The 27,748-nt window shown below is 40.0% G+C and overlaps 1 protein-coding gene across 1 annotated transcript in view; it reads left to right on the top strand.

The window, feature by feature from the left end:
• Window positions 1-27,748, top strand: part of ksr2 (kinase suppressor of ras 2) — an 84,561-nt gene continuing 56,813 nt past the window's right edge. The window contains exons 1-4 of the mRNA XM_041042334.1: window positions 1-174; window positions 10,920-11,060; window positions 12,981-13,137; window positions 22,576-23,077. Of these exons, the coding sequence (XP_040898268.1) occupies window positions 1-174; window positions 10,920-11,060; window positions 12,981-13,137; window positions 22,576-23,077 (974 nt within the window). The remainder of the gene's footprint in view (window positions 175-10,919; window positions 11,061-12,980; window positions 13,138-22,575; window positions 23,078-27,748) is intronic.

The following is a 27,748-nucleotide window of genomic DNA, read 5'->3' on the forward strand; positions in this document are numbered from 1 at the left end:
ATGAACGAGGAGATGACAAAAAGCGAGGAGCAGCATCTTAGTTTGCAGAAAGCCTTGCAGCAGTGCGAGTTGGTGCAAAACATGATAGACATAAGCATTTCTAGTTTGGAGGGTTTACGGACCAAATGTGCCACATCCAACGACTTGACACAAAAAGAGATACGAACGCTGGAGGTAAGCACCCTTTGAGCTGAATGACTGAATTTCTGCTGTGCATGTTCATCTAAATCACCACGGAGGGCTGTCACCGTCTATTATTTGTTTCTAGGCCACTATGCATATTTTCAGTGCCTTTTCAACGACACACTGGTTTTCTGCTGTCGGCGTTGTCCCTGCATAAATATGCAAAGATTTCTGCTAAAGCCACACTGCTATCTGTTTTTTGTGCAGTGCAATAAATCAAGAGGCTACGGGGCTGCAGTGGGCTGTTATAGACTTGCGCATTCTGCAGGTGGCGGGGAGAGAAGGTGGCTCTTCTCCATCAGAATAATATCTGAGGCAGCCGAGGCCTATAGGCAGCCCGTGTTTACAATCCACTGCCAATATGCCAGCCTGCGCATCTGTCCTCGCAGCGCATCCAGGCCCTGCCGTTATGCAAGGCGAGCAGATTACTGAAATTGTTACAAAATATCGTTATCCGTTTAATTGGCCCGTGGGGTATTCCGTAATTTGCGTTACGTAATGGCCATAATATCTCGGTGTTGTGTTTGAGATATCAGGCTATGCGTTTTGAGACCACTTAAACCAGTCAAACAACCCCCTCACCAGTGACAGGACTGTTACAGGACATTAAAAAAAATGCCATAAAGTGCGATAAGGTCACTGAAAACTCACTATTGAGCGCCGCAGACACAGAACAGCATTAAAGGCCTGTAAGAATGTTATGGTGATGCCTCAGGAGATAAAAGCAAATACCATTAAGTGCGATAAGGTCGTCATAAACTCACCACTGAGTGTTTGCGTGCACCATCAACACACTTTAAGTCCCAGGGGGAGTATGATTTGAGATATTACATAAAAATACCATAAAGAAAAGTCACTTGTGAGTATGGCACACTAATCCCAACCCCACAGGAACATGAAGCTATACACAGTATTATAAGAGATACACACATATAGTAATATATTTAATGTTGTGTGTGAGCTGTTAAGTGAAGTTTGTAAGTGTTGCACAGACAGGGGACAGGAATGTAATCCAAGAGGAGAGAGAACTAATATTAAATACAAATGTGCTGCCAGCAATGAGCAAGCTACAGTGTGAAGATAAACGTTCACTATGTTCCCTGGATGCCTTGCAAAGCATTGTGGGTACTGGATGATTTGTTATAAGCATTACAGAAGTATTCTTTTTTTGTGTTAAAACATATTAATATTATAACCCAATAGTTTGATTGATTTGCCTTTCCTGGCTTTCCTGGATTTGCCTTTCCATTAGCTTTTCTTAAAAATATATCTAGAGAATATCTTCAGGTTTTTTTCTTTTGTTTGTTTTATTTTTAGAAAAATACACAGTGGTAATTTAAAAGCAAAAATGACCAAAACTCTGCCTCAAACTATGCTGCGTGGCTCAGGGACCGTGCAGAAATTATACAGTGGTTAAAGGAGGTCAGAAAGGAGGAGGGTGTTGTAACTTTTCTTTTGGCCAGAGGTAGGTTAGTCTGACTATTTTGGGAGAGCAGGAGAGCACAGATTGTTACTTCAAATAGACAGTTTCACTGGTTTCACATAGATTTCCATTAAGATATTGTACTTTAAAAAGTGGTGGCAATATGATAAGTTCAGACTTGCATATTTGCAGCCTGGGCATTTGTGATGGCACCTGTGTGGCTAAAGGACCTTTACATTGTTTTTGACCACTATTGAAGAGTGTAGAGCAGGGGTGTCCAAACTGTTCCACAAAGGATCATGTGGCTGCAGGTTTTTGTTCCAGCCAATGAAGAGCACACAGTTTGACCAATCAACTGTCTGAAGACTGAGATCAGTTGATTAAATAAGTCAAGTCTGGTGTGCTGGTGCTTAGTTGGAACACAAAGCTGCAGCCACACGGCCCTTTGTGGAACAGTTTGGACACCTCTGGAGTAGAGTGTTTTACTGAGTAAGAGTGGCGATGTGAAACCGTGTGAAACACATTTCTGCTGACTGCAGAGGGCAGTAATGCAAGGTAGGACCTTTCAGTTAAAAAGAAGAAGACCAGTGCAAGCCAGTATAAACAATGCAGGTTCCAAAACATTCATGAGTTATTAATGTTTACACCTGACTGATTGAATTGAATGAAGTGTGATGCATTGGGGATATTGTTGTTTGCTTTGTACACCACAGTTGTGGTGTACAAAAAAGAACATCTGGCTTCCCTTTGTACACATACTATGGTTCCTCTGTGCTCTGCTGCAGTATTTAACATATTAATTTCACGTCATGACTTCTATGGAGTAAGAAAAGTCATAATTTGCTTCCATCTTATGAGGTTGTTTGAACGTTTTGTTTTTCTGTACATTCAGAAATGAGTTACACAAGCATTTTGTAAAGTGAACTCAAACTTTGTATAATACTGAAAGTTGCAGTTGCCTATTATCTTTATTTTATGACCGTGCAAACCTGTAGCCAACATTTAAGACGTGTATGTTCAATCCTGCAGCAAAGCATATCCACCATACCCATTTTATACCTTTGTTATTTAAAGCTGTGTTAACAGAGCAATAGCAACTTGGGGGCAGAATAATTCAATAACACAATGTCTGGCATATTGTTTCAAAAGTTGTTAGAGCTGAAGTGATAGCAAACCACCAGGATTCATTTGAAGTCATGTTTCTGGCCTCTTGGCCAGGACTCATTTTCCTTTCACTCTTTTCTGGTCTCCATCACCCCCTCAGAAAAAGAGCTGGCTCTTTGGCTCCTTTACATTCATTAGCTGGTTGGTAAATTGTCTGTCTGTCTGTCTGTCTGTCTGATGCTGGGTAGGTAGTGCACAGTAGTTGTTGTTTGTCAGTGTTATTTTTCTGACAACAGATTCCTGCTGCAGCTAGAAACAGAGTTTGTTGTCCTTTCATATAACACAAAGCCATATGAAAATTATTACAGTAATCCATCACTATGGTCAAATATCATATCTCCAGTATTGCCATGCTTTGCATCCAAACAGTGAGTCCCCAGGACTATTAATGTCCCAACTTATGTTTTATCTGTGGTTGCTCACTCTCTCTATGACTGCTTTGATTTTTTGGCAGATGTCCTTAAACTTTAAATGAAGCAGTAACAGTGAGTGATCTATAAAACTTCCTTGTTCAGCCTCAACCACAAGCTGTATCTCTGTGTTTTGATTAAGACTGATTTGACCGCTCTGTAGCACTCTTCAATATAAACCTATAACATATTTTTAAAAAATACACAAATTGTTTTATATTCTACTAAGACTTTCACAGAGCTTAAAAAACAGTCTTTGGCCACTTTTATGCCTACCAGATAAAATAATAGAAACACTGACACGGATTCAGGTCAGAGTGAGATATTTTGGTAGTCATGTACTGTTGTGGGCTGCAGTTCTTCTTTGGTTAAATTTAGGCAACAATCCCCTTGTAAAACACATTTTATCAATATCTTGGAGCCAATAAAAATATGGCTTGTGCTACTGCAGAAACTTGGTCTGGATGGAACTGGATCTATCAGTTTATTTGTTGTTTGTATTTAATTTAGTGAGACGCGTTTTGGTAAATATTAAGTTGACTAAAATGTGAAAGAAATGCTCATCAGCAAGAAACAAGTATTAGAAATGAATGAGAAGAAAGGAAAAACACACTCGACAGTTAATTCACAAGTGCAACAAAGGAATTACCCCTGAGAACCGTCTAATCTTCCTCAAATCCTCAGAGTTGGAGAGCCTTTCAGGATGGCAGTCCTCTTATTGCCTCAACGACAAATGAGTTGTCCACCAGGGGTTTTGATCAGGACCACAATGACGTCAGTCTTACGCAAAGCTGTCCTCGTTAACCTGTCCTGATCTTTATTGAGTGCGGTGTGTATGGGAGATTCCTCTACGACTTCTCTGTTTTTCATCTCTATTATTAACCTAAAGGACCCAGATTGCGCCTCAAACACAATCTGTTAGAGGCATTGAGCTCTGACCTTGCTTTAGCCAAAAGCTTTACCAAGAATAGCAGCCTATATCATTACCTGGATGAAGTGTCAATACCGGTTTCCATTAATATGATTATTCATTGTCAGCGGTATCCCATGGATACAATGCATATGATGACTGATCTTTTTTTTTGAGGCTTTCATAGAGGTGCAGACACATTACAGAGAATGATATGCGATCCAGTTATGTATTTCATGTAACAGAAATAATGGTAGGTCAAAACGGGTGGTTTTATTCATTTATATTCAAGTATGTGCGATGGGTAAAGGCTTTACAATATTTATTTGAACAAGAAGTGTCACATCAGCTAATTTTTTAAATTTATTTATTTTTGCTTTAGAGGTGGAACTATGGTATTTTTCTACTCAGAGTCAGAAGATAAAAGGCAGTGAAGAACAGTTGAGGCAAACTAGGTCATACAAAGTGTAGTAGAATTTATACCTGTTCCGAATGGCCACACTACAAAGGTGTGTGAAAAAGGGTGTAGTCTCGTCTTAGCTATATTAAACTGCATGGCCTCCTGATCTTGTACGAATGGAAATAAGGGTGCAGACTTTCCGACAGTCTCTCTTTGTAGAGACACACACGAAAAGTGACAGAAGTAGTTCTTAGAAGAATGAAAAAAGACTGGACGTTCACACCGCTGCACACCTGGCCAGTTGCTGTACAGAGCAGCCATAATAAGTCTGACATATCCTCACCTTTCAGGCTGGTGTGGCAAACTTCTTAGAAAACAGTTGCTAGTTTTGGAGCAACATTATCATTCATTTGGAGCCAGGTTTGTGCCTATCTGCCACATGTAAGTCCAACATTCACTCCCTTTTTAGCTCTTTTTTGGTCTCCATGCGTGGCTTTTTTAGCAGCTCTCTGTTAACCTCCATAAAACTAAGGGGAGCAGCAGATTCAGGTGGTAATTCTCTTCAGATTCATAACTACTAAGTGACCCCCCCTTTCACGCTGTCACATTGTTTTCATGTTGTCTTGTGTGTTTAGTTTACCTGCCTTGAGGAGAACTACTCACAATGTCCTCTGTAGAAACTTTCTAAAGTGTGAAAAATAACCCGTAATGACCCATTGAGCTGCATAATGGGAGATGTAGGACTCTTGACATCTCAGTCTCTTCTGTTTTTGAATATTCTTTTTTTTTTAATGTCTTTTGTGAGTTCCCCAACTTAATGAATAGGATACCATTTTAATACAAGTCTACTTTAATGTGTTTATTTTCCTTTATTTATTTATTTTTTGGCCTGTAGACAATTACCAAGGTCAAAAAAATCACTGTTTTCCCTTTGAGAGGCACTTTCCCTGTAATGGCTTCTCTGGACTTCCTCTACGTAATATGTGACTTATGACTTACTACAGTATGCTGCAGCTGAGCAAGCTAAAATTTCAGCTGATGAATTGCTGTTTTAAAGTACTATATACAAGTAAATGCTTTCATATTAAGTTACATGTCTTTTAGTTCTGCGTTAGCCTGAACTGAAGTTAAACTCACAAGCCAACCTGTGCTGAAAGACCATTTATTATGCTGTTGATTTGGCTTGAATGACAGTGCTGGACGTTTATAAGGCAGAAAAGTACTGGACTCTAATTTAACTGGTTGGTTTAAGGTTTAAGGTTTGTTATTGTCTGCTGTACATTCATTAAGTGTTCCAGTTTATCTGGATTATCTGTGAGTGTAGCAGTTGTGAAGAGGTCAGATTAGCTCATGTCTCAAATGGGAATAGCACCATATAGGCTCATCTACTTCAATAGTCTGCTTAAAGGAACACTGCATCATTTTAGGAAACATGCTCTTTTAGTTATAGAAGCCAGAGTCTATATCGTTCAGTGTATTTTATTGTTCCTAACATTATTATTAGTCTCAGCCACTTTCAAATATAAATTTTTTTACCTGAGCTTTTGATCAAATTTTCAACTTAACTTTTTCTTCCTTTAATAAATGAGGGGCTGTTCATTTTTTTATTTATTTCTCTAACAGCACCGTAACTATACTCTAGATCCAACCTTGCTTACCTCAGAGACTCACTGATCCATGCAGTTTGAGAGACAAGGGTGGGTTTGACTTCTTGTTCAGAAAGCATTGACTGTTGCTTATTTGTAGCTTGATAGTGAAAAAATAGAAGCATTATCAGCATTATCAGAGGGATTCAGCAGTTCGTGCAAGGGCAGAGACAGAAGGTAAAATAGTAATGTGTTAAAAACAGGGATAATTTTCAGCTTGTGGCACGCTATTGTTAGCCTGCTAGCCCTAGCAGCTTATGCCTGTACACCTGCCCACAGTACAGTATGTTCAGTCCCTTCTGGTTTTTGCCACAGCAAGGGAGAAAAGTTTGTCTTGCCAAATTTGCTCTGACTACAGCTTTAGGATGGCGATGCCACGCAGTGGTTGGCTTTGCACGTTAGATCAGGGGGCTTAAACTCACGTTATCTGGGGGCCACTAGCCACATTGTTCTCACCAAGGGGGGCTTCTTGAGTGCTCAGTATAAACAAACCTTCTTTCAACAGTGAATTTCAACTATGTAAAGTTGAGCAGTTCCCTTTTCTCTTTCCTCTTCCTTGCACCTATAATACTGTTCTACATGTTTAGTTTTCTCCTTGCAGAGAAGACTGAGAGAAGAGTGAGAGAAGCCATATTCAGCTCCACAAAGAATATAATCAATTGTCCACCTCTCTTGAAACTGGCTGTGGTCCAGCTCACGCTTTATGTTATATTTAGATAAGGGTCTCAGGAACAGTATGGTAAATCAGACTGCTCTTGGTCATAGCTGAAGTGTTTATGTTTACACTGAGTTCCCCAGAGCCATGCCACTACCACAGCTAAAAAGAAGTTTAGGATTACTTCACAGTTACCAAAACAATCGGTTGGAGTACCTTTTTGTGAAAGACACAGTTTGATGATAGAAGCATTGATACGAAAATCTTCTGTCCCTCTTTCTTTTTCCCTCTCTCACACATTAAGGACCAGTTTCTTTAAATATGCTGTACCTTGTTATGTTGGTGCATTTATGCCATCATCCCATGAACAAATAAAAATGGCAAGATATATTTTAAGTACATGTATTATGAGAGGTAAGAATATGATATACAGTGAGAAGTCAACACATTTAGCTGTGGTAAATGTGTATTTCTCTGTAGGTGTGGACTGAGCAGTCTCCTTATCGAGCAGAGCGTTAGCAGCCGTGGGCAGCTGCTGTAGGGTTTTCTGCATTCAGAGGTGACTCGCTGGTCCCTCCTCCACTGGTTTCTACTGTGGTATGCACTGATGTAGGCCAGCACTGTCTAATTTCTAGCAGTCATTTTGTAGGTGGTACGTTTGGCATGGAGCCATCAACATGCATCATCTGTAAGTCTTCAAGCATCACGTCACCCACCATGGGCCCGGACCTTATTTTACCACTGTTTTTGTAAATCAAAATGATTATTCCGTCCATATAATGTTGAGCTTGCTCTCTCTTGTCTGGTTGCAGCACACTGGGAAGTAACTCAGATATAGTATATAGTAAACATCGTCAGGGCACAGAGCATCTGTGTCTTCAAAAAGGACACGTTGGCTGCTTTTAGGGTTTGTTTTTCAGATGGTTGTCCCTTAAAAGTATTAGAGAGTTGTGTGCACATGTAGGACACAAATAGCTCTGTCATGAACGTATTCGTGAGGCTTTTTGAAGAATTTTCTGCGTTTAGGGTGTGCAAGGTATTAAATAAAATCACAGTTTTAGTTTGTGTTACTTCCTGGAAAAGCTAATGGCTAAACATTTCTGTGTTCTATTTCAAACACTTGTTGATTTCTGTGAATGTGTTTTTCATGCTGTCGATACAGGATGCCTTTTGGCTTTTTCTCTAAATTCTAAGCTGCCTTGTTTGCATAAAGTACACGTGGGAGATAAGTACAGTTTGTCATGTGTTGTTGTATACCCTGCTCTATCCCACTGCAAAAAACCTGAAGTTCTTTCTTACCAATTTGGACTAATATCAACCCCTTCTGTTGTGTGATTCAGACCTTAGTTTATGGCCTGAATGTTACTCTGTTAGGGGTCAGTCAGAATGAGTTCAAAGTGAGGCTGAGGAGCAGAGAGTCAGGATGACTGAGTGTAGCCTAATTATCTTATCTAATGTTTGGTATGCCACTGTCATGATGACTGACAGGCCAAATCCTAAATAAAAGGACACTAAATTAATAAATAACTATAAAAATAGCAACCCTAAAATAGGCATTTGGCAAAGCATAGATCGGAAAGAAACACACAGTGAAATAGGAAAATAAAAGAGGCAAATAACAATTATCCTGGAATCATTAAAAATGTATAGAAATAAATAATGGACAGCTATTGTCAGTGAATAAAAAGATATACAACCCACTTACACTTTATGTATTTCATTGCTTATAAATTTTATTTAGTGAGATTTTTATTTACATGACATATGACATTTATTCATGCATTAATTTATTCCATTGCATATAAGTACATTTAATTGCCTCTCTATAGCAAGCATTTCAAATCTGTCAGTAAATTTTTGTTAATATTGAGTAGACCTGTGCATTATATGGAGAGAAAATCAAACTTGGTGAGATACTCCTCTTAAATATGTCATTAAGTGAGATGTGAGAGTGTCTTTGAACCACAACACAGAGGATAATACCTGTGCATTTACTGATGAATAAAAAGGCTCTGATAAGTTTTTACTTTATGGACTTTACTGTACCTTCATCATTTTTTCCAGCTGTGGCTCTTCTGTATACAGAAGAGTTTAATGTCAGAGATATTATCAGTTAATCTGTTCTTTGCAAAATGCTGAAAATGAGACACGCACAAGACACGTTGAACAGTTACTGTTTGGTAACGGGTTATTGCCAACAATTTATTTTTAGTTTTATAGTGTGATCCTAATTATTTAGTTGCCTCTTTTGAGATGAAACATTTGTGTCTCAGCAGCGGTTAATTGCATGAATTCCAAAATGACAGCCTTAACACAAATACATGTTGCTGTAGTAAAGTTCTGGATGATGTGAATTATGAGTGAACTTATGTCCTACCAGAACTCTGTCTTTGCCACTTAAGTCTTTCTTGCAAGCACAGGTTCACTGCAAGGTCAGTGCACTCTCCTCCTCTTGAAGATGTACTTGCAGAGAAATAGCCCTTCAATTAGCAATACATTTTTAATAACAAGTAAATAAGAATGTATTAAATAGAGTGCCTTCATAAAAAGGAGGTTACTGTTTGCCATATAATCAAAGGCCAGAAAAGAAATGCACTATTAACTGCAAAATACTTATGGTTTCAAGCTAAAATACAAATCATGTGAAATGTTTTTGAATGTATTTAATAGATACATGTGGGATATGAAAATGAGAACCTATGGAAAATGAATCATTAATTTTAAACTATGAATAATGTTTATTAATTTTAATTAACAAAAAGAAGGAAAATCGATTAAAATAACCGAATATTTTAATGGTCTTTAGCAGTTACATTTACTGATACACTTAAATCACTTATTATTTTGAAAAACTACACTACAGCAGTTTGAAAAGAGCATTTATATTATTTGAACAATTTCTGTGTTCATATTGATTTATTTGACACTTTTTTTGGAATGAGCTGCACTGTTCATTTTGAAAGAGCAGTGGCCAATGGGGAAACTGTAGCACTCGCCGGACCAATGATGTAACTTCATCACTCACTCAGTCAGTCAGGGACAAGCATTCGCATTTAGAGGCCTGGCCTCATTCTTGTGGTCCAGCCAAAACAGGACAGTTCTCAGAAAAGAACGGAACCATAAGATCCGGCTCCCTTCAAAGAGCCGTAACTCCCATCAGGGAAAAGCTGACAAAAATGTCATCAAAAAGTTGCAGTCGAATCCATACAAAAATCAGATAACAATAATAAGAAGGCTAAATAAAGGCTAAATGTCATAATCTCCTAATTCACCACTGAACTTTAATGGAGTGAAGACAAAAAAAAGAGGACATTTGAAAAACTTTCCCAGGACTTTGGAAGTAAGCAAGTCAAAGTCACTCCGTGTGATTTTCATTGTGAATTATTTTCTTCCAAAATTGAAATTGCACAAAAAATAGGTACTCGCATGTGTAATCTCCACAGTGTTGTGGTTAACTTGATGCTCATTATGCCAGACGAATAATGAAAAGTCAGTGTTTGTGTACAGTATGTTGCACCGGTGTTGCATCATATCACGTTCAAAGCTGAGACCATTAGTGCAGGGCTATGACCAGTTGCTTGTTTGTATTCTACAAATGGTGATGGAAGCTCTCCTCTACCGAAAAGCCATTTGTTTGTGTCAGGAAGAGAAGAACAGCTGATGCTTACACCCATGTATTACAAATGCACCCTGTTCCACTCTATAGGAGCTTCCCACTATAACCACAGCTTTCAACCACTAACCACTGAGCAGCTCCACGGTGGAATAAACAGGTGTTAAGTGATCTTAGTAATGGTGGTTGAGGGGAAAAGGAGTGTTTAATTTATTTTTTCTGTATTGGTTTTTCAGGCCATTCAGGGATTTCTGTGACTTTGTAGTAAACTGTGTTCATCTTTGACTGTGAAGCTACTGCTGCTTCCTGCAGAACTGACTGCCTTTTTTACATCATAGAGAATGGCACCATTCAGCATCTTTTTCTAGGGTTTGCATAAGCATCAGCCTTGTCTTTAGGACAGGTCCAGTAAACAAAAAGGAGGTTGTTGTTTTGAGTCTGGAAATTGAAAAATGTAAAATGTGGTGAGCATTAAAGAAGCCCGTCTTCCCCATTGTTTGTCCCTCTCCTCCCAGGGGAAGTTGGTGAAGTACTTCAGCCGCCAGCTGTCCTGTAAGTGCAAAGTGGCCTTAGAGGAGCGCAGTGCTGAGCTGGAGGACTTCCCTCGCCTCGGCCACTGGTTCCGCATCGTCAACTTAAGGAAAGAGGTCACAGAGGTAAGTTTTGAAACTGAGATTTATTCATTTTTTTTAGTTCTAAAAATACATGCCTTCTTATTTTACTTTATCACAACAAAATATGATCGCACAAATTAAAAACAAGCTGGACTTGCCATTGTCCTATCCTTATCATTGGTATATAGTAATCACTGCTGTGTGATTGATTTGTGTTCAGTTTAGGTTTTAATACATTTAAACAGAGCCTGGTGGTTCCTTCAGCAAACACTCTGTGACTGGCCCAAGACTTAATGGTGCCTGTCATTGTCTGCCTCATATTTGCCTTTTCTATTTTCATTAAACAACCACCAACAATGCACAAGTGTTATAAACAAGGGGGCAGTTGTAGGTTTCAGCAGTGAGGATCACTTCTGCGTTCAAACAGCTGCAGTTCCTCGGCTGCCGCTGGGGGCTGGCTCCAGAAGTGAGCAATTCTCCATTGACCCCCATGTTAAAATAGTCGTAAATTTTTTTGTACCACAACCGTTTTAGTGTTATTTAGGCTTAAAATTCATTACATAAATTACTTACATAAATTAGGGCGTGGTTACGTTGAGTGACAGCTCCATAGACAGGCACTGGCAGTTAGCTCTTTGCTAAAGCAGAGGCTGGGCTAGGCGGCTACATCCACAGGCTTTCCGGCTATTTCCAACGGTTGACAGGGGCTGCAGTGTCCGTGTTTGTTTGCCAATGTTCGGATAGGTTTTTGTGACATTATGGGTTGTTGTAGTGTAGACTGCACTAAACGACCGTCGAAGGAGTCTGTGTTGCAATTTATTCGGTAAGTAAATTTCTTACTGTTTTACCTGGATGTTTGTGCTAATTAGCATGTATTAGCATATTTTGCCGCTGGCTTATGACTTCATTGCCGATTTATGGTCGCTGCTGATACAGATAGAGGACCGGAGCAGCTAATGTTAGGAACGCTGTTGCGGTGTGTTCCGTGTTCTCAGAGTCCGTTTATTGCGGGAATACTAGACTACAATTTTATTTCGTCTCATTTTTCTGTTTAAAAAGTCCGACATTGCATGGACAGAGCAGCTCCGTCAGTAAGCGGCTGCTGTTGTTTGTGTGCTGCTGTAACTGTAAGGGGATAGTGGATGGAAGCAGCGGTGAAAGCCGGTAAATATTAAATGTTGCTAAGTGGCTGGGTTCTCGGCCGGCTGACCCGTAGAGTAACCGCCTCTCCGCCAAATATGGAAAGTACACTCCCACTAAAATCCAAGATGGCGCAGCTCAAATGCCCATGGTTTGGTCACAAAACCAACTCCCCGAAACCAATGGGTGACGTCACGGGTGCTACGTCCATGTCTTATACAGTCTATGGTTATAAACTGCATTTCCTCTAATAGACACTGAATGCTGGCTTCAAAAAGCCCACCAGCTTCTTTTTTTTAATGCAAATGTTAATATTATATATTTACACAAGCCGATATGCATTGAATTGTTAATTTTACTTCTTTTAGCACCTGTTTTAGTGTGGTTTGGAGAGTAATCTTTCTATAAAGAAGTCATCAGTACTATTAATATGAAAATAGTATGTTTTCTGGCATGCTCAGCTCAGGACCACCTATTCCCTCCCTTTAGTCAAAGTTTTTTTTTTTTTTCAAAGCTTTAAAACTTCTTTTTGGAAAGGTGTGTCTGTGCTTCAAGTATGAGACACAAATGCTATGTCTGCATTTTGTATTCTGTGTATGACCTCTTTCCACTTAATATATAATCAGTGAATAAGATTGATTCTCCACACTGCCACCTTCTGTTGCTCTACGAGGGCACAGTATTGAATTTTCAGTGCGTCTTTAACTCAAAACCAAATATACCTATGCATTAATTTTCTTTAAATGATGCATGCATGTGTATCTGTGTGTGTGTGTCATTGCTACTGTGTCATATGTTTGCATATGTGTGTGTGTTTTGCAGGAGATGAGCCCAGGTGAGCTGACCCTGGAGGGCCTGCTGGAGATGAGTGAGGACCAGGTGTGTGAGCTGTTGCAGAAGTTTGGTGCCAGCGAAGAGGAGTGTGCCAGACTCAACGCCTCCCTGTCCTGCCTCAGAAAGGCCCACCAGCTCGGTAAGGGTCCACCCAAAACACAGAGATGAGCTCACACACACCTGAACATAAAACAGCTACCCTTTCCCAAACATTTAAAATTTTATTTTTAAGTGTGATTCTACCTTTTGTTTTCTTAATCCAGTCTTTATTTATGGACCATAAAAACGTGACTAGACGTTACATGACAATTCACAGCAGAGGGTTCCCAGAAAACACTTATCAAAACAGTGTGCAGAAAGTTTCTATCCAGTAGGTGGTGCTGTTTTCTATTATGTTCAGCCACAGTAGTTCAGGGCCTCTTCCTTTACTCTTAACAGATCTATAAATCAAACTGCATCGCTACTTCTACACCATAGCTCTTTTCAGGAATGAGACCTTTTTACCATCACCTGTTTCGAACAAGAGTAGATAAATATATATCATGTTACTATGAATCATCATTACAGCAATCACAGCAATATAAAAGGTATGTGGGTTGTTAGTTCAAGTGTCTGTGTCATGTGGTCATGTGTCACCACGATTATATGAAAAGAAATCACTAATGCCTTATAGGAAAACTATTTGTTGCACAGAAAAATCGCCACTTTACTGTTTGCTTTTATGCAGACTAACCAGCACCATCATATGAATTAGAAATGTTGAAAACAAATGGCTATAACGCACAATGAGCACAGCATGAAGCTCTATGGCCCCTATAATAAATCTTTGAATGTACTGTACCAGTGTAACTAACACAGGCGTAACTGTGCCCAGTTACATAATAACTTGTCAAATGCATTTATTATCTTTGTAGCTGTACATTGCTGTACTTTATCAATTTATCATTGGTCACCTGATTGATTGTATTTGTAAAATTCTTTGAATTTTTTTCTTGTCCATGCTGGTTTAAAATTTGAAATAATTTCACCATAAGCCCCATTTGCAGATTTTATGTTGGTGTTGCTACAAATATTTGAATGATAAAACTCATGTTGTTGGAGCGTACATTGCTTTTGTGGGTCTGGAGGCCTTGATGCCGTCCTGAATTGTTGTTTTTATAATAAGATCCAGGCCTTTCTAAGGAGCCATTACTCACTAGTATTTTTCCCAGTTTTTGTTACTTGCAGGTTTCGCTCTCAGAGGTTGCCCTTCTCACAATGTATAGCAGGTGTAAAATCTCTCCCTTCCTTCCTTTCCAAGCCAAGAATGAATTCAAAGATAGTCACCACGTCTGCTTTGCTAGTTTTTTCTTGATAAGGGTCACTTTCTGGGGTTTACGCTGCTGTGATGCCAGGAGGGTGCTTTTTTTGTTCCATTGTTTGACACCAGGTGGCGCTACAGACCGTAATTTGGTCTTTGAGGTTACTGCTTTTGCAACTATTCAAAATCACCACAAGGGGGCAGTAGAGCTTCACTAAAACTGTGTTGTTGGGTTTAGTAACAACCTTTTGTAAACCCCTTTGATAACATATCTGTTTCTCCTCTACTCCTACTGAAACGCACAGATACACACGCTCACGCACACAAACAACATACACAGACACACTTCTGTTCTATAACAGATGTCCCTTCAGACGGAAGGTTCTTCTGAATAATTAAGCAAATTAACTTGAGTAGTGTTTCTTCAGTGTGCCCTCAACAAAACTGTTTTATTAAAGCAGTGTTTTACTAGAAGAGTTTTAACTCGGCTGTTCTTCAAAGCATTTTAGATTTTTTTTAATGTAATGAAAAAGAATTCAGACATTCAGACAAAAACGTCAACAGCCTCAAAACCAGGTCTTTTTTTTTTTTTTGTGAGTCTGCAGGTACTCAGCTGTCTTCTCGAAATACTCACACCTCTCTGTTGGTCCCTGTGCTCATTTGTCAGTCTGTCTGCTGGAGTTGCCCACCTTACTGTGTGCTCCTTCAGCTCCCTTCCCGTCTTTCTGTCTCATTGGTCTGATTGGGGATGGAGGCGGATATTATCCCGAAAGACAGACAGACGAGGAGGCAGGCGTCCCATGGCAGAGTCTGTTAGACGGTCCCATCCGCCCATGCCTCAGTGCATCTGGGTTCAGACCAGTCAGACCTCAGGAGACCAGCTCACTTTTGCCATCACTGTCTTGGACTGTCTTGGCTATGTTCACACTGCGTCTGGACCACATGCATAAGTGTATATACAGTATACAAAGCGAATGTGTTTAAATGGAACAGGACAATAACAAAGTTTTATATAATTATTCTGAGAGAACTATTATTATTGGTAGCACAGTGAAACCTAACAATAATAAGGTGAAAGAACTAATGGCTGGTAGGTGTGGAAATGCCTCAGTCAAAACATAAAGGCACTAAACTGTAAATGTGTTCGAAGCAAAGAGAATGAGCATAAATGTGATAGTGAACGTTGATATTTTTTGCCATTACATTGAGTTTATTTTGTTATGAGAGTGGTGTGAGTGTGGAAGTTCGGGATTGACCTGTGACCAGCCTCTGTTTACTAAAACTGCAGCCCAGGCTTCAAAACAGAATAAGCTGAGATGGAAGAGATTTGTCCAATTGTCTTCCTCCTAAAACCCCCAACCCGTGTCCCTCTCACTGCTTGGTTTTTACAGCACTCCATTATGCCCTTTAACACAGATGCCCTTTAAGATTTTTTTTAGAATCAACATCTGATTTAATCATCGCAGAGCATGAAAGTTCATTCTTGGAAAAAAAAAAAACCCTCGGTGTCCATTTTCCATTATTTTCTTGAACTTTCAACCTCATCCCATCTTTTTCGCTGGTTGGAGATCGCACAGGGATTAAAGATCATGGGGGCCATTTACATTTCACAACAGCAACTGTCTTTGAACGGAGATAGGGGTTACGATCCCCTCCTACATTCAGCCACCTGTTATCATATAACCGAAGTTCCACACTGAGATCTGGGCTGTCTCTGAGTTTTTCTGTTTGTGTCGTTTCTTCACTGTCCTCCTCCTTTTCCTCTCTTTTTCCTGTCCTCCTGCTTATTGTTAATCATTCTCTTCTCTGCCTCTCTTCTTTGCCCATTGCCTCAACTGTATTCCTATCACCTCCCTTCCTCTCTCTGGCACTCCAGAGGCAAGGTCTGGCCACACAGAGCTATTAATGGGCTCTCTAACGGGGGGGGGAGGGGGGGGGACTAGAGATGTGTAAATGCACCACAGCAACACCACCACTACCACCACCACTACACCACCGCACAGAGCGTTGAGAGGCACTTTCAGCCGAGAGAAATACAGGGTGTGCAGCAGCATTCTTCAGATTCTTACCCAGATGGAGCTTGGAGAGCGAGATGTGTCATAGCTTCGAAACATTGCCACATTTACACATCCGTGTGTGTGTGTGTGTGTGTGTGTTCATGTTGGTGAGAATGTACAGGTACCTGTGTGTCAGCATGTATATAGGCAAGAGTAGAAGATGTGCACATGTTTTTAAGGGGTTAACCAGCCCTGTGAGAGTATTTATAACTTAAACGCACCTAGGCAAAAAGTGGAGGATGTTATGTCTCGAGTCCTCTTAAAGAGTTTTATTTTTCTCTTTAAAATCTGGAGGTTGTTGCAAAAGTACAGATATAGCCAACCATATGAATGAAAGCTGAACGAAGGATTTACAGATTTATGCACATGCTTTTTGAAAGGAAATGTTGTTCCAGTTTATGAGTCATCAGGAATTATATTAAAATTGGCAAACGTGGACATTCACATACTTTACAATCCTCTACATCACATAAACTGCAGAAATAGAGAACATAACAAGTGAATGTATGTTGCTCTGTGGTGTAATGGTGGAGGAAGGAAACTAATGCAAGTTAATAGAATTTTTCACTACAGGCTCTTGGGATTGCAGTCCATGAGTTGCAATGAGGATGAGTCATACAATTCGGAGGCAGCCGGTCGGTTCTTTGTGCCGCAATATACACACATTATCCAGCCCGCCCCTCTAGACAAGTCCACACACACACAGACTTCACAAACACACACACACTCATACAAACATTTTCACATGGAGAATTTCTTGAATAAAAGTTCCTCTGTTGATCAGGCTAATAGTGTTGATCTTTGCTTAGCATGACAGGTCTGCCCGGTACCTTTCCTTTGTAATCTCTGACAGCTAAAAGGAATGTCCCTGTGCCCTGCTTTGAGACAGCTTCACATGCATACAAACACCTAATTGGCTTCAAATGCCATCAGCAAGGAAAAGAAATGAAGAAAGGCGGAGAAGAATGCGCAAGAAAAGGGATCAGAGGAGGGGAGAAAAGGAAAGGAGAGGGGGGAGAGGCAAGTGGGGGAAGAAGGACGTTGAATAACGAGAGAAAATGAGGGTGAGAAAGAGGCAATGACGACAGGAGGTGAGGAAGAAACACAGTCATGTCGAGAAGAAAAGCGCAGATGAAACAGGGAAGGAAAGCGACCAGAAGAAGCATTGACTGAACCCCCAACACCCATCTTCCTGAACACCTCTAGGTGGTCCTTATTGGATATTAACTAATTAGCAGAGTCTAACTTTGTGTCCCACTGATTACACTGCAAGAACGTCCACAAACCCTCAACTCAAAAGGGTCAAGATTAAAAAGGGCCACTGCATCTATTGAACGCAGCCATTGCCCTTTTCACCAAATCCTGTTTACAGTGGCAGTAAGATAGACCAGGTACTGTCCCAGTGGCATTTCACTGCCATTTAGCCCAAAGAAGCAACACATCTAGAGGTAATTAGTCCAATTATGAGGCTGTTATCTGCCTTTCTCAAAGCCTCACTGCATGTTAAGATTGCCCCATTAATGGTGTTGGGTTGTGCTATTTGCATTAATCACTTCAGAGGAGAGGCAGCCCTAAACGCTTCAGGTGCATTGTTTGGTTCGACAGTTGATGTGGAGATGCAGGGTTATTCAGGTTAGAGGAGAAAATGGAAGATTAATTATGATGTGGCTCCAAAATTACAACTGAAGTTATGCATATACTCAACAAACATTTGCTAATAACAGATTTTATTAAAGTTTATTTACTTTGAGTTAGACGAATTTAGTTTATGGATTAAAGGCTCAGACCTGGAAACAAGGTTGAAGAGAGAGGTGAACACACTTTCACGTGCTAACATGTAAAATAGTGATCACTTCAAGATTTGATTCCAGTCTCCATGCTAAGCTAATCGCCTCCTGGCTATGGCTCCATATTTAACCTACAGATAGGGAAGCAGTATCAGTCTTAACATCACACTTTGGGCTAGAAACAGAGATGCCACATTTCCCCAACTACTTTAATTCACAACATTTAAACTCTTTGAGAAGGACTTTGACTCTCTACAAAAAAATAAGCCGTGTCGATAGCATGACAAGTTATTCTTATGGAACTGAAAAGAAGACACAGTTATGGTCACAGAGGTTCAGATCTCACCACAAGCCATATCTCTAGAACATATTCTTTATTTTTGCCTCAAATAGAAGAGAATTTCTTTCAACTCTCATTTTTATATTAAAGGTAGTAATCCTGCTAATTAGAGCAGACATCCAGCAGTCAAGGGGTAATATTTCAAGATGCACAATTATACCGTTTTATGATTTGGCTGGAGGATGTGATACTGATTGCTTGCTCATAGCACCATCGTGATTTTTTTATACAGTTGGTACAGATAATGAAGAGTGCTTACAAATTTATTATGATCATTTTGCATCATGATGCAGTTTAAATATTACTTAATGCATCTAAAAGAAAAGCAGCATTAAAGTAAAATAAAAGCAATATTGTAATGTGAATTCAGGAGCAGAGTGGGAATGCGTTCAAAGAAATTGATTAAACATAGTCAGGAATTGATATCAGCAGGTACTGCCCTGTTGAAAAAGCCTTTCAGCCCCTGAAAATCGGGATAAATTACAAGAGTCAATGTATTATTTTTTTCTATCAAAGCTCCCCATCAAAAGCAGCTTCTAAAACTCACTCTCCAAGAAGAGTAAGGCACACAAATGAACTAAAATCACAGTCCTCAATGGGCTTTCGCTCGGTCTGTGTTCTGCATCTCATTTAGTGGCGAGCCGGTTTTGGTGTGCTTGAGGCTTTTGCTTAGGTGAGATCATGTGAAATAAGAAATTCATAAGTCAAGTCCTGTTACTGTTTTGCTGAAGCAGTTGCTAAGATACTAGTGCGCTTGATGAATTGACTCATTACTTGAAGCAACAGTTTCAGGAGTGTGATTCAAGTTCATTGCTTCTCTTGCAGAGAAATTTCACTTGGGTATCAGCTTGATAAGCGCTGTCAAAAGCATTTTTAAAGCGAGGCTGTTTCACGCAAGAATATAATTACCAAAATGAAGCTCATAATTTAAATCAAAGGTGATTGGTTGACATTTTCAAAAGCTATCCGGTTAGATTTTGCAAGGTACTAATTTTGAAATGGACAGTACAAATTGGAACCTTGTGTGTTAGGTATTATAGAGACCTGCCCAAAAGCAATCATCTCTCTGTTGGCTCCCATCCTTAATCTCAGCCTCAGTGTTACGAATTCATTGGTGGCCGTTGATTAGTTTTAGTCGTTCATGTGGGGTCAAGCTTAACTTTTACATTTCTGAGTGGCCTGTTGTGGTTTTATTTCTGCTAATAAAGGAGGCTTGATTGAGCATCCCTCTCATCTTTTCCTACATTTGTGGATGAGCACTCTTTCAGGCCCACTCATCCATTCTGCATCTTGATATCCTTCTGAAGGGGTTTTTAGGGTTGAGATGTGGGCCTCTTAATGTGGTTTCAGGGACAAGTGTGAGTGTGGTCCTCAGCCAGTCACACTGAGGGCAGACTGGCAATGACAGCTTGACTCGAAACACCCCACTGACTAATACCCATAGGTGTGAATTACAGCTGTCAGCAGGCTGTATATTCACGAGTTTAATCCATCCTTGCAATGTGATCAGTATTTCAAGAACATCAATCAACGTTAAAAATGACAGCTTATGCTATTAATATGACTGCATGTCTGCAAAAGTAAGTTCTTAAGTTTCCCATATCACATTTTCTACTTTCACTTTTCACAGAAATACATTATGTGCAGGCGACAGCTAACCACGTACCATGCAGTGCTGAAAACCTGCAGGTTTCCACAACAAACAAAGACAACACCAGGTTCACTAATTAGAAAACTTCAGCCAGGGAGCACGAACTGTGTAGGGGCATTATTTGAAGTACTGCAATGTTATGTGTTGTTGTAACTTTTTTTTTTTTTTCACAGCCTTTGATGTATATGTTAAAATGTGTCCTGTTTGGTGGTTGTGTCACCGTTAAAACTATAGAGGTACAAAACAGGAGCAACCTCTGTTTCTGGAAGTATTTTTACCACTGATGATCCCCATTTGTCCATCCCCCGGGCTGTAGCCACCGGATAAATTGAAGTCCAATCTTCACCAGTTCCTGAGAAGAATATCTGGCTCTGTAGCTGTTCAATGGTCCACTGTGTTCACCAGCTAGTTGCTGACTTTGCCTGTTAGCTGTTTGATGTTGGGCAGGTAGCATACAGTCTTTTTTTCAGAACTTTTCATTAAAAGATGAGAGAGTCGGCAACAGTAACGTTCTGGACCATAAAACCAAAAGTATATTCCAAAAGATGCTAAACCAGTGGTAGGGGACTGCAGAGTTGGGTTATAATTTTCTGTGGGTTTGCACAGTGAGTATGCCCTTTCATATTACACGCACGCAGTTTACCCACTGTTAATACAAAAATGCTGATTCATTCGGCTTTTAATAGTCCAGAAGGTCGTCAGACGTGAGCTTTGGCGAATGAAAACCAGCAGAAGCTCAACACTAGATGCCTTTTTTTGGGAAAAGTAAGAACTCCAAATCAAGATAAACAAAAAATATTTAGAGAGAAAACAAGACTCTGGAAAATTCCTGTATATTAAGTCCCATGTGTCTTTGCGGCCATCTCTTCCCATAACCAGTAGCTTGTGGCCTCTTCTTCATAACATTACAGAATAGGAAAGGCTGCAGGCTTTTTTTCCGTCGAGTTTTGCAGTTCCTCTGGGACCTTTTATAAGAGATGTTTTTCGTGGTTCATTTGATGTTGCTGGTGTTGATATTGTGTTTGAAGTTTGTGTTTTTGATGCTTATAGTTCCTTAGAGACGATGTCGCAGGGAAGAAAAATAATGACACAAAAAAAAAGAAAAATAAGTGTAGGGTTGTTGACAGAGATTTACATTAATGGTGGCTTGATGGTCAATAGCAGTAGAAGCCTGCCGGGTCAATTTTGCCCACACTCAGTCATTCATGAGATACAGCATTTGCTGTGATGCACCCAGGATCAATTCTACCAATATTATGTTTTGTTCTGAACAGCCTCTTGGCTATGCATAACTGCAGATGGAAAGACAAGTAGAATATTGTAGACTATATCAAGTGTGTCTCTGCCAGATCAATAAACACGTTTTTTTGTTTTGTTTATTTGTTTCTTTCTGAAGAACAACTTGAGGAGGATAAATTTCACAGTAACGGAGGTAAAGTATTGTCGTCTGAGCCCCAAAACCCTCATTTTGGCTGCTCACCTTCAAATTTTTTGCCTCTGTTGTTCTTTCTTTCTCATTCAACAGAAAGTTTAATTTTGGTAGAAGTCGGCTTGTGTTATGACTCATGCAGCTTTGCCCTGTTCTGTTTTGGCGCACTCTCCCATTTCTCTCACTCTTTCCGCTCCATCTATTCATGCTTAATCTGCTCCACACTGGCATATTCGAACACCACTGCACTACTAATATGTTCACATCAGATAACAGCAAAGTTAATTCTTCATTTCCAAAATTGAGCATATTTGCTGGTTATTAATATCTGCCTGCTGCCAGGATTACTCTTAGTGCTGCAATTAAGAAGAACATCTAGGGGATGTTTTAGCATTAAGAGCATGTCAAAAACCAGTTTAACTTGATACAACATACTACTCACAAATGTTCACTCAAATTATGAAAAAAACATATTTTCTCACCCCCCAAGTGTATTCAGATATGCGAATAGCTTTGGTTTTATTTTCCCAGGTTTTGTGATAACTGCCCCTGAGATTTAAACAGAGAGCACTCAGTGCTGAAAAAAAAATGTTAAATTCAACAGCAACCTCTTTTTATAAGAACACTGTGTCAACAGGGACTCACTCTTCAGTATAAAGTAGTTCTAGTGAGGAGGTCTATGGATGATCCACAGTGACTGGGACATTGTTTCTGGAAATGTTGCTGTTTCGTTCTTCAAATGTCATCGTTAAAAATCAGTGAGCAGCATTAATAAAATTTCCATTTCCCTCTGTGCCGTAGGTGTGGAGGCAAAAAAATCTTATGTCAGACATCAGACATCTCAAAACCTGGGCAAATTAAACCAAAACTATTTGCATGGCTCGATACCACAACAGACGAGCAAGAAAATATGTTATTTTGTAATTAGTGTGAACCCCTTTAACATGCATTTTAAGCACGATGTCAGAAAAAGATGTTCTGTTGGTGTTAAAACAGTCTTTGCCTCCACACTCTTGCAGGGAGCCAGGCAAAGCAGGACTGGTCCATCCAGTGGCCTACCTCTGAATCGGGCAAAGAAAACACTCCGGTGTGCCAGCCAGAGGCCAGTCAGTGGATCCGTTTCCAGCTCTCCCAAAGCCCCAAAGTCCAGTCCAAGTATAACCAGCACATGTGCCACAGCCCCCAGGCCCTGGCTCCCCCTTTGTACGTTGATCGACTCACTGTCGACAGTCCCGCCACAGGGCTCTTCCCTCCCTTGGACTCCGGTCATCGCTCCCTGCCCCCGTCACCCCGCCAGAGGCATTTTGGCCACACACCTCCTCGGACTCCCTTGGTGATCAACACCATGACCCCACCAGGCACTCCTCCCATGCGGCGAAGGAACAAAGTGAAGGCCCCAGGAACGCCGCCTCCGCCCAGCCGCAAACTCATTCATCTGCTGCCTGGCTTCACAGCACTGCACCGCAGCAAATCCCATGAGTTCCAGCTGGGGAACCGTTTGGATGACACACAGACACCAAAGTAAGTGCTGTACCCCTCTGGAGTTTTAATGGCAAATAGTGGTGGCCATTTTTGAGCTTTGTGTGTTTATCTAATGACTGAAACCATGTTGTAGAGTAAATAAGCGTCACCCTACTGCCAAAATGCAAAACCCAGGACTGGAAGGGAAACTAGGCAAAATCATTATGTGGGGTAATGAAGCTCAGATTTATATTTATATTTATAATTTTCAGAGAATCACGTGATTGATGGCAAATGAGGCCTTGTTATCTGTAGAATCATGTTATTGTTTCGCATTAGGTTTTAGGTTATAGATCATCCCCATGCAGTTGCTTAAGCACTTTGACCGAGTTTGCCTTCCAAGTACTGGATGTTAAATGATGTCCTCTGTTGTACTTTAGGACCGAGGCTACATGGTTCTTATTGCACAAATTTGTTTCACTGTCAAAATTATCCTGTTTATAAAGTTTCTTAGAGACAATATTCCAAGTTAGCACTGGTCAGTCATTTTCAGCAAATGGCCTCCCTGAAGCAAACATTCAGAGATTTCAGTACTCCCTCTCCATGATGTGTACAAGGTCTCACACTGTAATTCCATCTGATTCAAGTAGCACAGAAAGAAAGTTTGGGCCCCACCTTTCCTTTCAGCCGTTTTACTAGAACATAATCTTCCACCAGAGCCCAATCAGATTAATTCCTAGGAGGACATCATTGCCCATAAAGAACCAGTGGCCTGTCGGTAGAGATAAGGGACCTTGGGCTGAGTTCCTGACCGGCCATGTCTGTGTCTGGTGCTATGCTGATCAGATTTGGCCACAAACAGGGTCCACCACTGCTAGGTAATCAGGAACCAGAGTCCGCCTCAGGAGAGCTGCACTCATTTTGATAATGCCATTAGATGACAGTGCCCTATCACTGCTACACTTGGTAAGTTAATATTTGGGAGTTGTCCTCTGCTTTCACGATGGCCATCTGGGTTATATTCGGTGTGTGCTCGGCTGTGGACAGGGCCACATCCACATGTCAGTGTGCGTGAGTGTGTGTATGTGAATCCGCACCGCGAGGAGTGGATTGTAGCTGCAGTGAATAGGCTCAAACGGCATTAGAGAATTGATTACCGGTCCCTGAGCACTGATAGACTGCAGGCTGTGAGTTGAGCCCCTCTAATCAATGGCCTGTGTGTGCCTGGAAATGTTGCAACTCATCGAGACAGGGCAGATCTGCTGGCTTCTGGTAGCCAAGTACCTCTCATAATACATCATAATTGGTTGGAGGACGGTGCTGGCAAGCATCAAGTTGGTGGTTCAGTTCTGGCACGAGGCTCTCATACTTGTTTGTTTCATATCTGTATGCGCAAGGGAATTGGCTTCATTGCAAAGTTGACATCTGTTTTTTTCTTGATGCGAGAGTAAATACCTGGAGTTAGAAGCCTGAAAGTTCATACCACACAACATTTTCATAAATCTTTCATTAAGGCGACTATTCCTCACCTTGTTTTTCACCTAAAGGCTCGGGATGAAAAACCACTAGCAAACATTTCACCTGAGCAAACCAACCCCCCCCAAAAAATATTAAACATTTCATACTTTAATGGCTGCTTTTCTGTGATACCCTGTTCCTTCCATACTATGCATATTTCCCCGTCACCACCCTTAGGATTTTAATAAGCTCACAGCGCTCCTTTTCCTCATTTTCTCTTGCTTAATTGCCTGGCACTGTGGCCAGGACACACTAACCAGAGATTACCCTCTGACCCCAAGAGACATTTTTCTCCCTTTATCTTAATGAGATATGGCCTGATATCTCATTATCACCACTGCATAATACAGCACAAAGACTATGCAGCTGAATGTGTAAGAATGCTTAGCATAACAGGCTGATAAGGCTAGAAAAGTGACATGTATTTCTATGAAATATAATAACTGCCCATTGTCCTTTTGCTTTGGAAACATTCAGGTTGTTATTACTTATCTACTGTGCCAAACATTACACACGGACGTATGAATATAAGTTAATTGTGTTCTGCTTTGCGAGACCATTTTCTCTTGTTGGTATGCCATAGTCACTACAATGTGAAAACAAGAAATGGCACTGGTAATTGATAATCAAAGGAAATGTGAGTTTCACATATGGTTAATATTCATGTTTGTGGCTTAATACAATCTAAAAACTTTATTAATGTTGGAACTGGCATGAAGTGCTTTCAGGGAATCTTCATGGGCTTTCTGAAATGTTATAGCCTCTATTTCAATGTTAATTCGTCTTCCACTGCGCAACATGTGTTTTTCAGATACTGTACAAGGGTCTCTCTGCAATCATGGCCTGAAAATTGTTTCCAGTCATTTTTATTGTAAAAACTCGGCAAACTCTCTGGTCTGTTTGTGTGGACCCTCATCTTCTGCTTTATAGCTTTGTGCTTCTTGGTCTAATGTGTTTGTCTGTGTGATAATGTGTTTTTCTTTCGGATCGCAGTGAAGCACAGGCTGGTTTCTATCCCACCCAAGAAATAATGAGCAAATTGCCTCCTTACTGACGTGTTCAGTAATATCTATGGATCCAAGAAAATCTCACCCGGAGATGAAACAGCTGCCAATTTTGCAAGTCGTAATGGATAAGAAAGCAAACTTTCACCTATGTGGGGAAATTGGAGTATTCTTTCTCACCACCTGTCAAGCCCAAGTACAAATAAATTCATTTTCATTTCACATTCATTTGTATTTCAGAACGTATGTGGTCCTCTGTCTGTTGACAGAGATGTTTGGGTTTGTTTGGCTCTCTAGATGCTCAGTTCTCTTCACATTTAGTTGTTTTTGACTGGGTGGTTAGGGTCATTTTTGGCTTCTATATTTTATAAGTGACTGAGCAGAAGGTTTTACAGAGCTGTAGCTATCCTTCACAAAACTATAATTTAACCCTTTCTCTAACCAAGTAGTTTTTTGTACCTACACCAAACCTCAGCCAGATCATAAATTTGATTTTTTTTTTTCCATCAGTGATTTGTAATGGCTTTGGAAGGAAGAGACAAAATATTTTGTATTGCTGAACAACTAACAGGTTTCCTACCTGTTAGTTGTTCCAGAGTTTGTGGGCAATCAACATATTTTGTCAATTAATTTGAATGCATCTGTTGTCTTAAACAAACTAAATTGTGGTAAGGGAAGAAGGACTCAAAATGACAAAGTGCAAATGTGTTGATCTGAAAGTTAATGATACACACTTTGGAATAATAGAGAATAACAAATAGATAAAGAGTGTAAAGCATTACTAAAATTATAGCTGTGAATAACTGTGCAGTGATTATTTAACTTTGATTAATTAATTAAAAAGTAATAATTAATTTTGTTATTTACCTGTGCGCCAGACACATAACCGCAGCCTTTCTAAAACAGGGGACCTTCACTGCATTGAATAAAATACTTTATTTTAAACCTATGACCTAGATCTCGATCCACTGTGGGTATAGTATGTTAATGTCCTTTAATGGAGATTGAAGCTACCACTGACATCAGTAATATTTTTCTGTGGTGTGCAATTTCAATTTCATCTTCGGAGCGTCTGTGCACACTGAGCAGATTCTTTGTGTTCCTATGGTAATGACTCAGGCACTTGGTTGATAGATGTAATGTAAAATTAGAACTTGTCTTTAACAAGTAGCATAATCTTGCCAATTAGTAGCATGCGAAGTCGTTTGCAAGGGACACAGTGTCCTTTCTGTTACCACGGAAGCCAATGAAGAAGTCTTGCATCCCTTTCTTCTTTCCTTGCTTCGACCCTACTTCAGCATCTAAGATCTCAGATTATCTGGTTGTGATCAATAAATCATTTTTCTTTGAATTCCTATCATTTTTTTATTGTATTTTAAAACAACTATTTGCCAGAATATTACTTATTGTAGCTCAAAGGCAACATGACGTTCAAAGCCTGAGGGACGTATGCAGTGCAGGAAAAGTTATTTGTTGAACAGTCACCCCTCCTGTTTACATCTGTACCTCAATTTTTGGAGGCAAAAAAAAAAAAATTCCCCATCCGATAATTAATGAGTTGTTTCCCAGCATGAAAAAAAATATGCTGAGTCCAGGGATGTTGCCAAGTTTAGGGGAATTTAGGGAAGTAATTAGTCTGAGTCATTCAGTGTACACTCACAGTAAATATGCACTTACAGTGGGGGGACTACAGTTTGTATTAAAATACTTTACTTTGACTTTATTCACTTTTCTTTTGTGTTTCTAATAGACAGTTGTAGACTTTATATTTTCTCTTTTTGTTGTGGAGGTAGTGGTATCTCACTAAAATCTCAGGCAGGAAATGCTTTTGGCTTCTTAGCTTATAAAGATACAAGAGGGAGGAAAGTTGTTTAAATTTAATTTAACAAATACAAAAATAAGATGACCTGCCTTGCTAAGTAATAAGACATGACTTTGAAACTAACTTTAACAGAATGAGTCATCTCATTGGGTGATAAATTCATCTCTAAGCTAAACAAGAAGTCACAATCTTCTGGTACTTTCTGTCCACATAGTTGTCTTGGCAACCCATTGTTTCCCCAGAAGGGATTTGCAACAGACAGGGTTAAAGAGCACTGGTGGTAGATCAATACAGTGTCAACATTACTGTTTGTTTTGGTGTGATGACTGAAGCATCTGCTGGTGTGCTGTGAAAATGTCATCAAATCACTGTTAACCTTACGTGACA

This window comes from Toxotes jaculatrix, chromosome 7 (assembly GCF_017976425.1).
Source record: "Toxotes jaculatrix isolate fToxJac2 chromosome 7, fToxJac2.pri, whole genome shotgun sequence".
Taxonomy (NCBI): Eukaryota; Metazoa; Chordata; class Actinopteri; family Toxotidae; genus Toxotes; species Toxotes jaculatrix.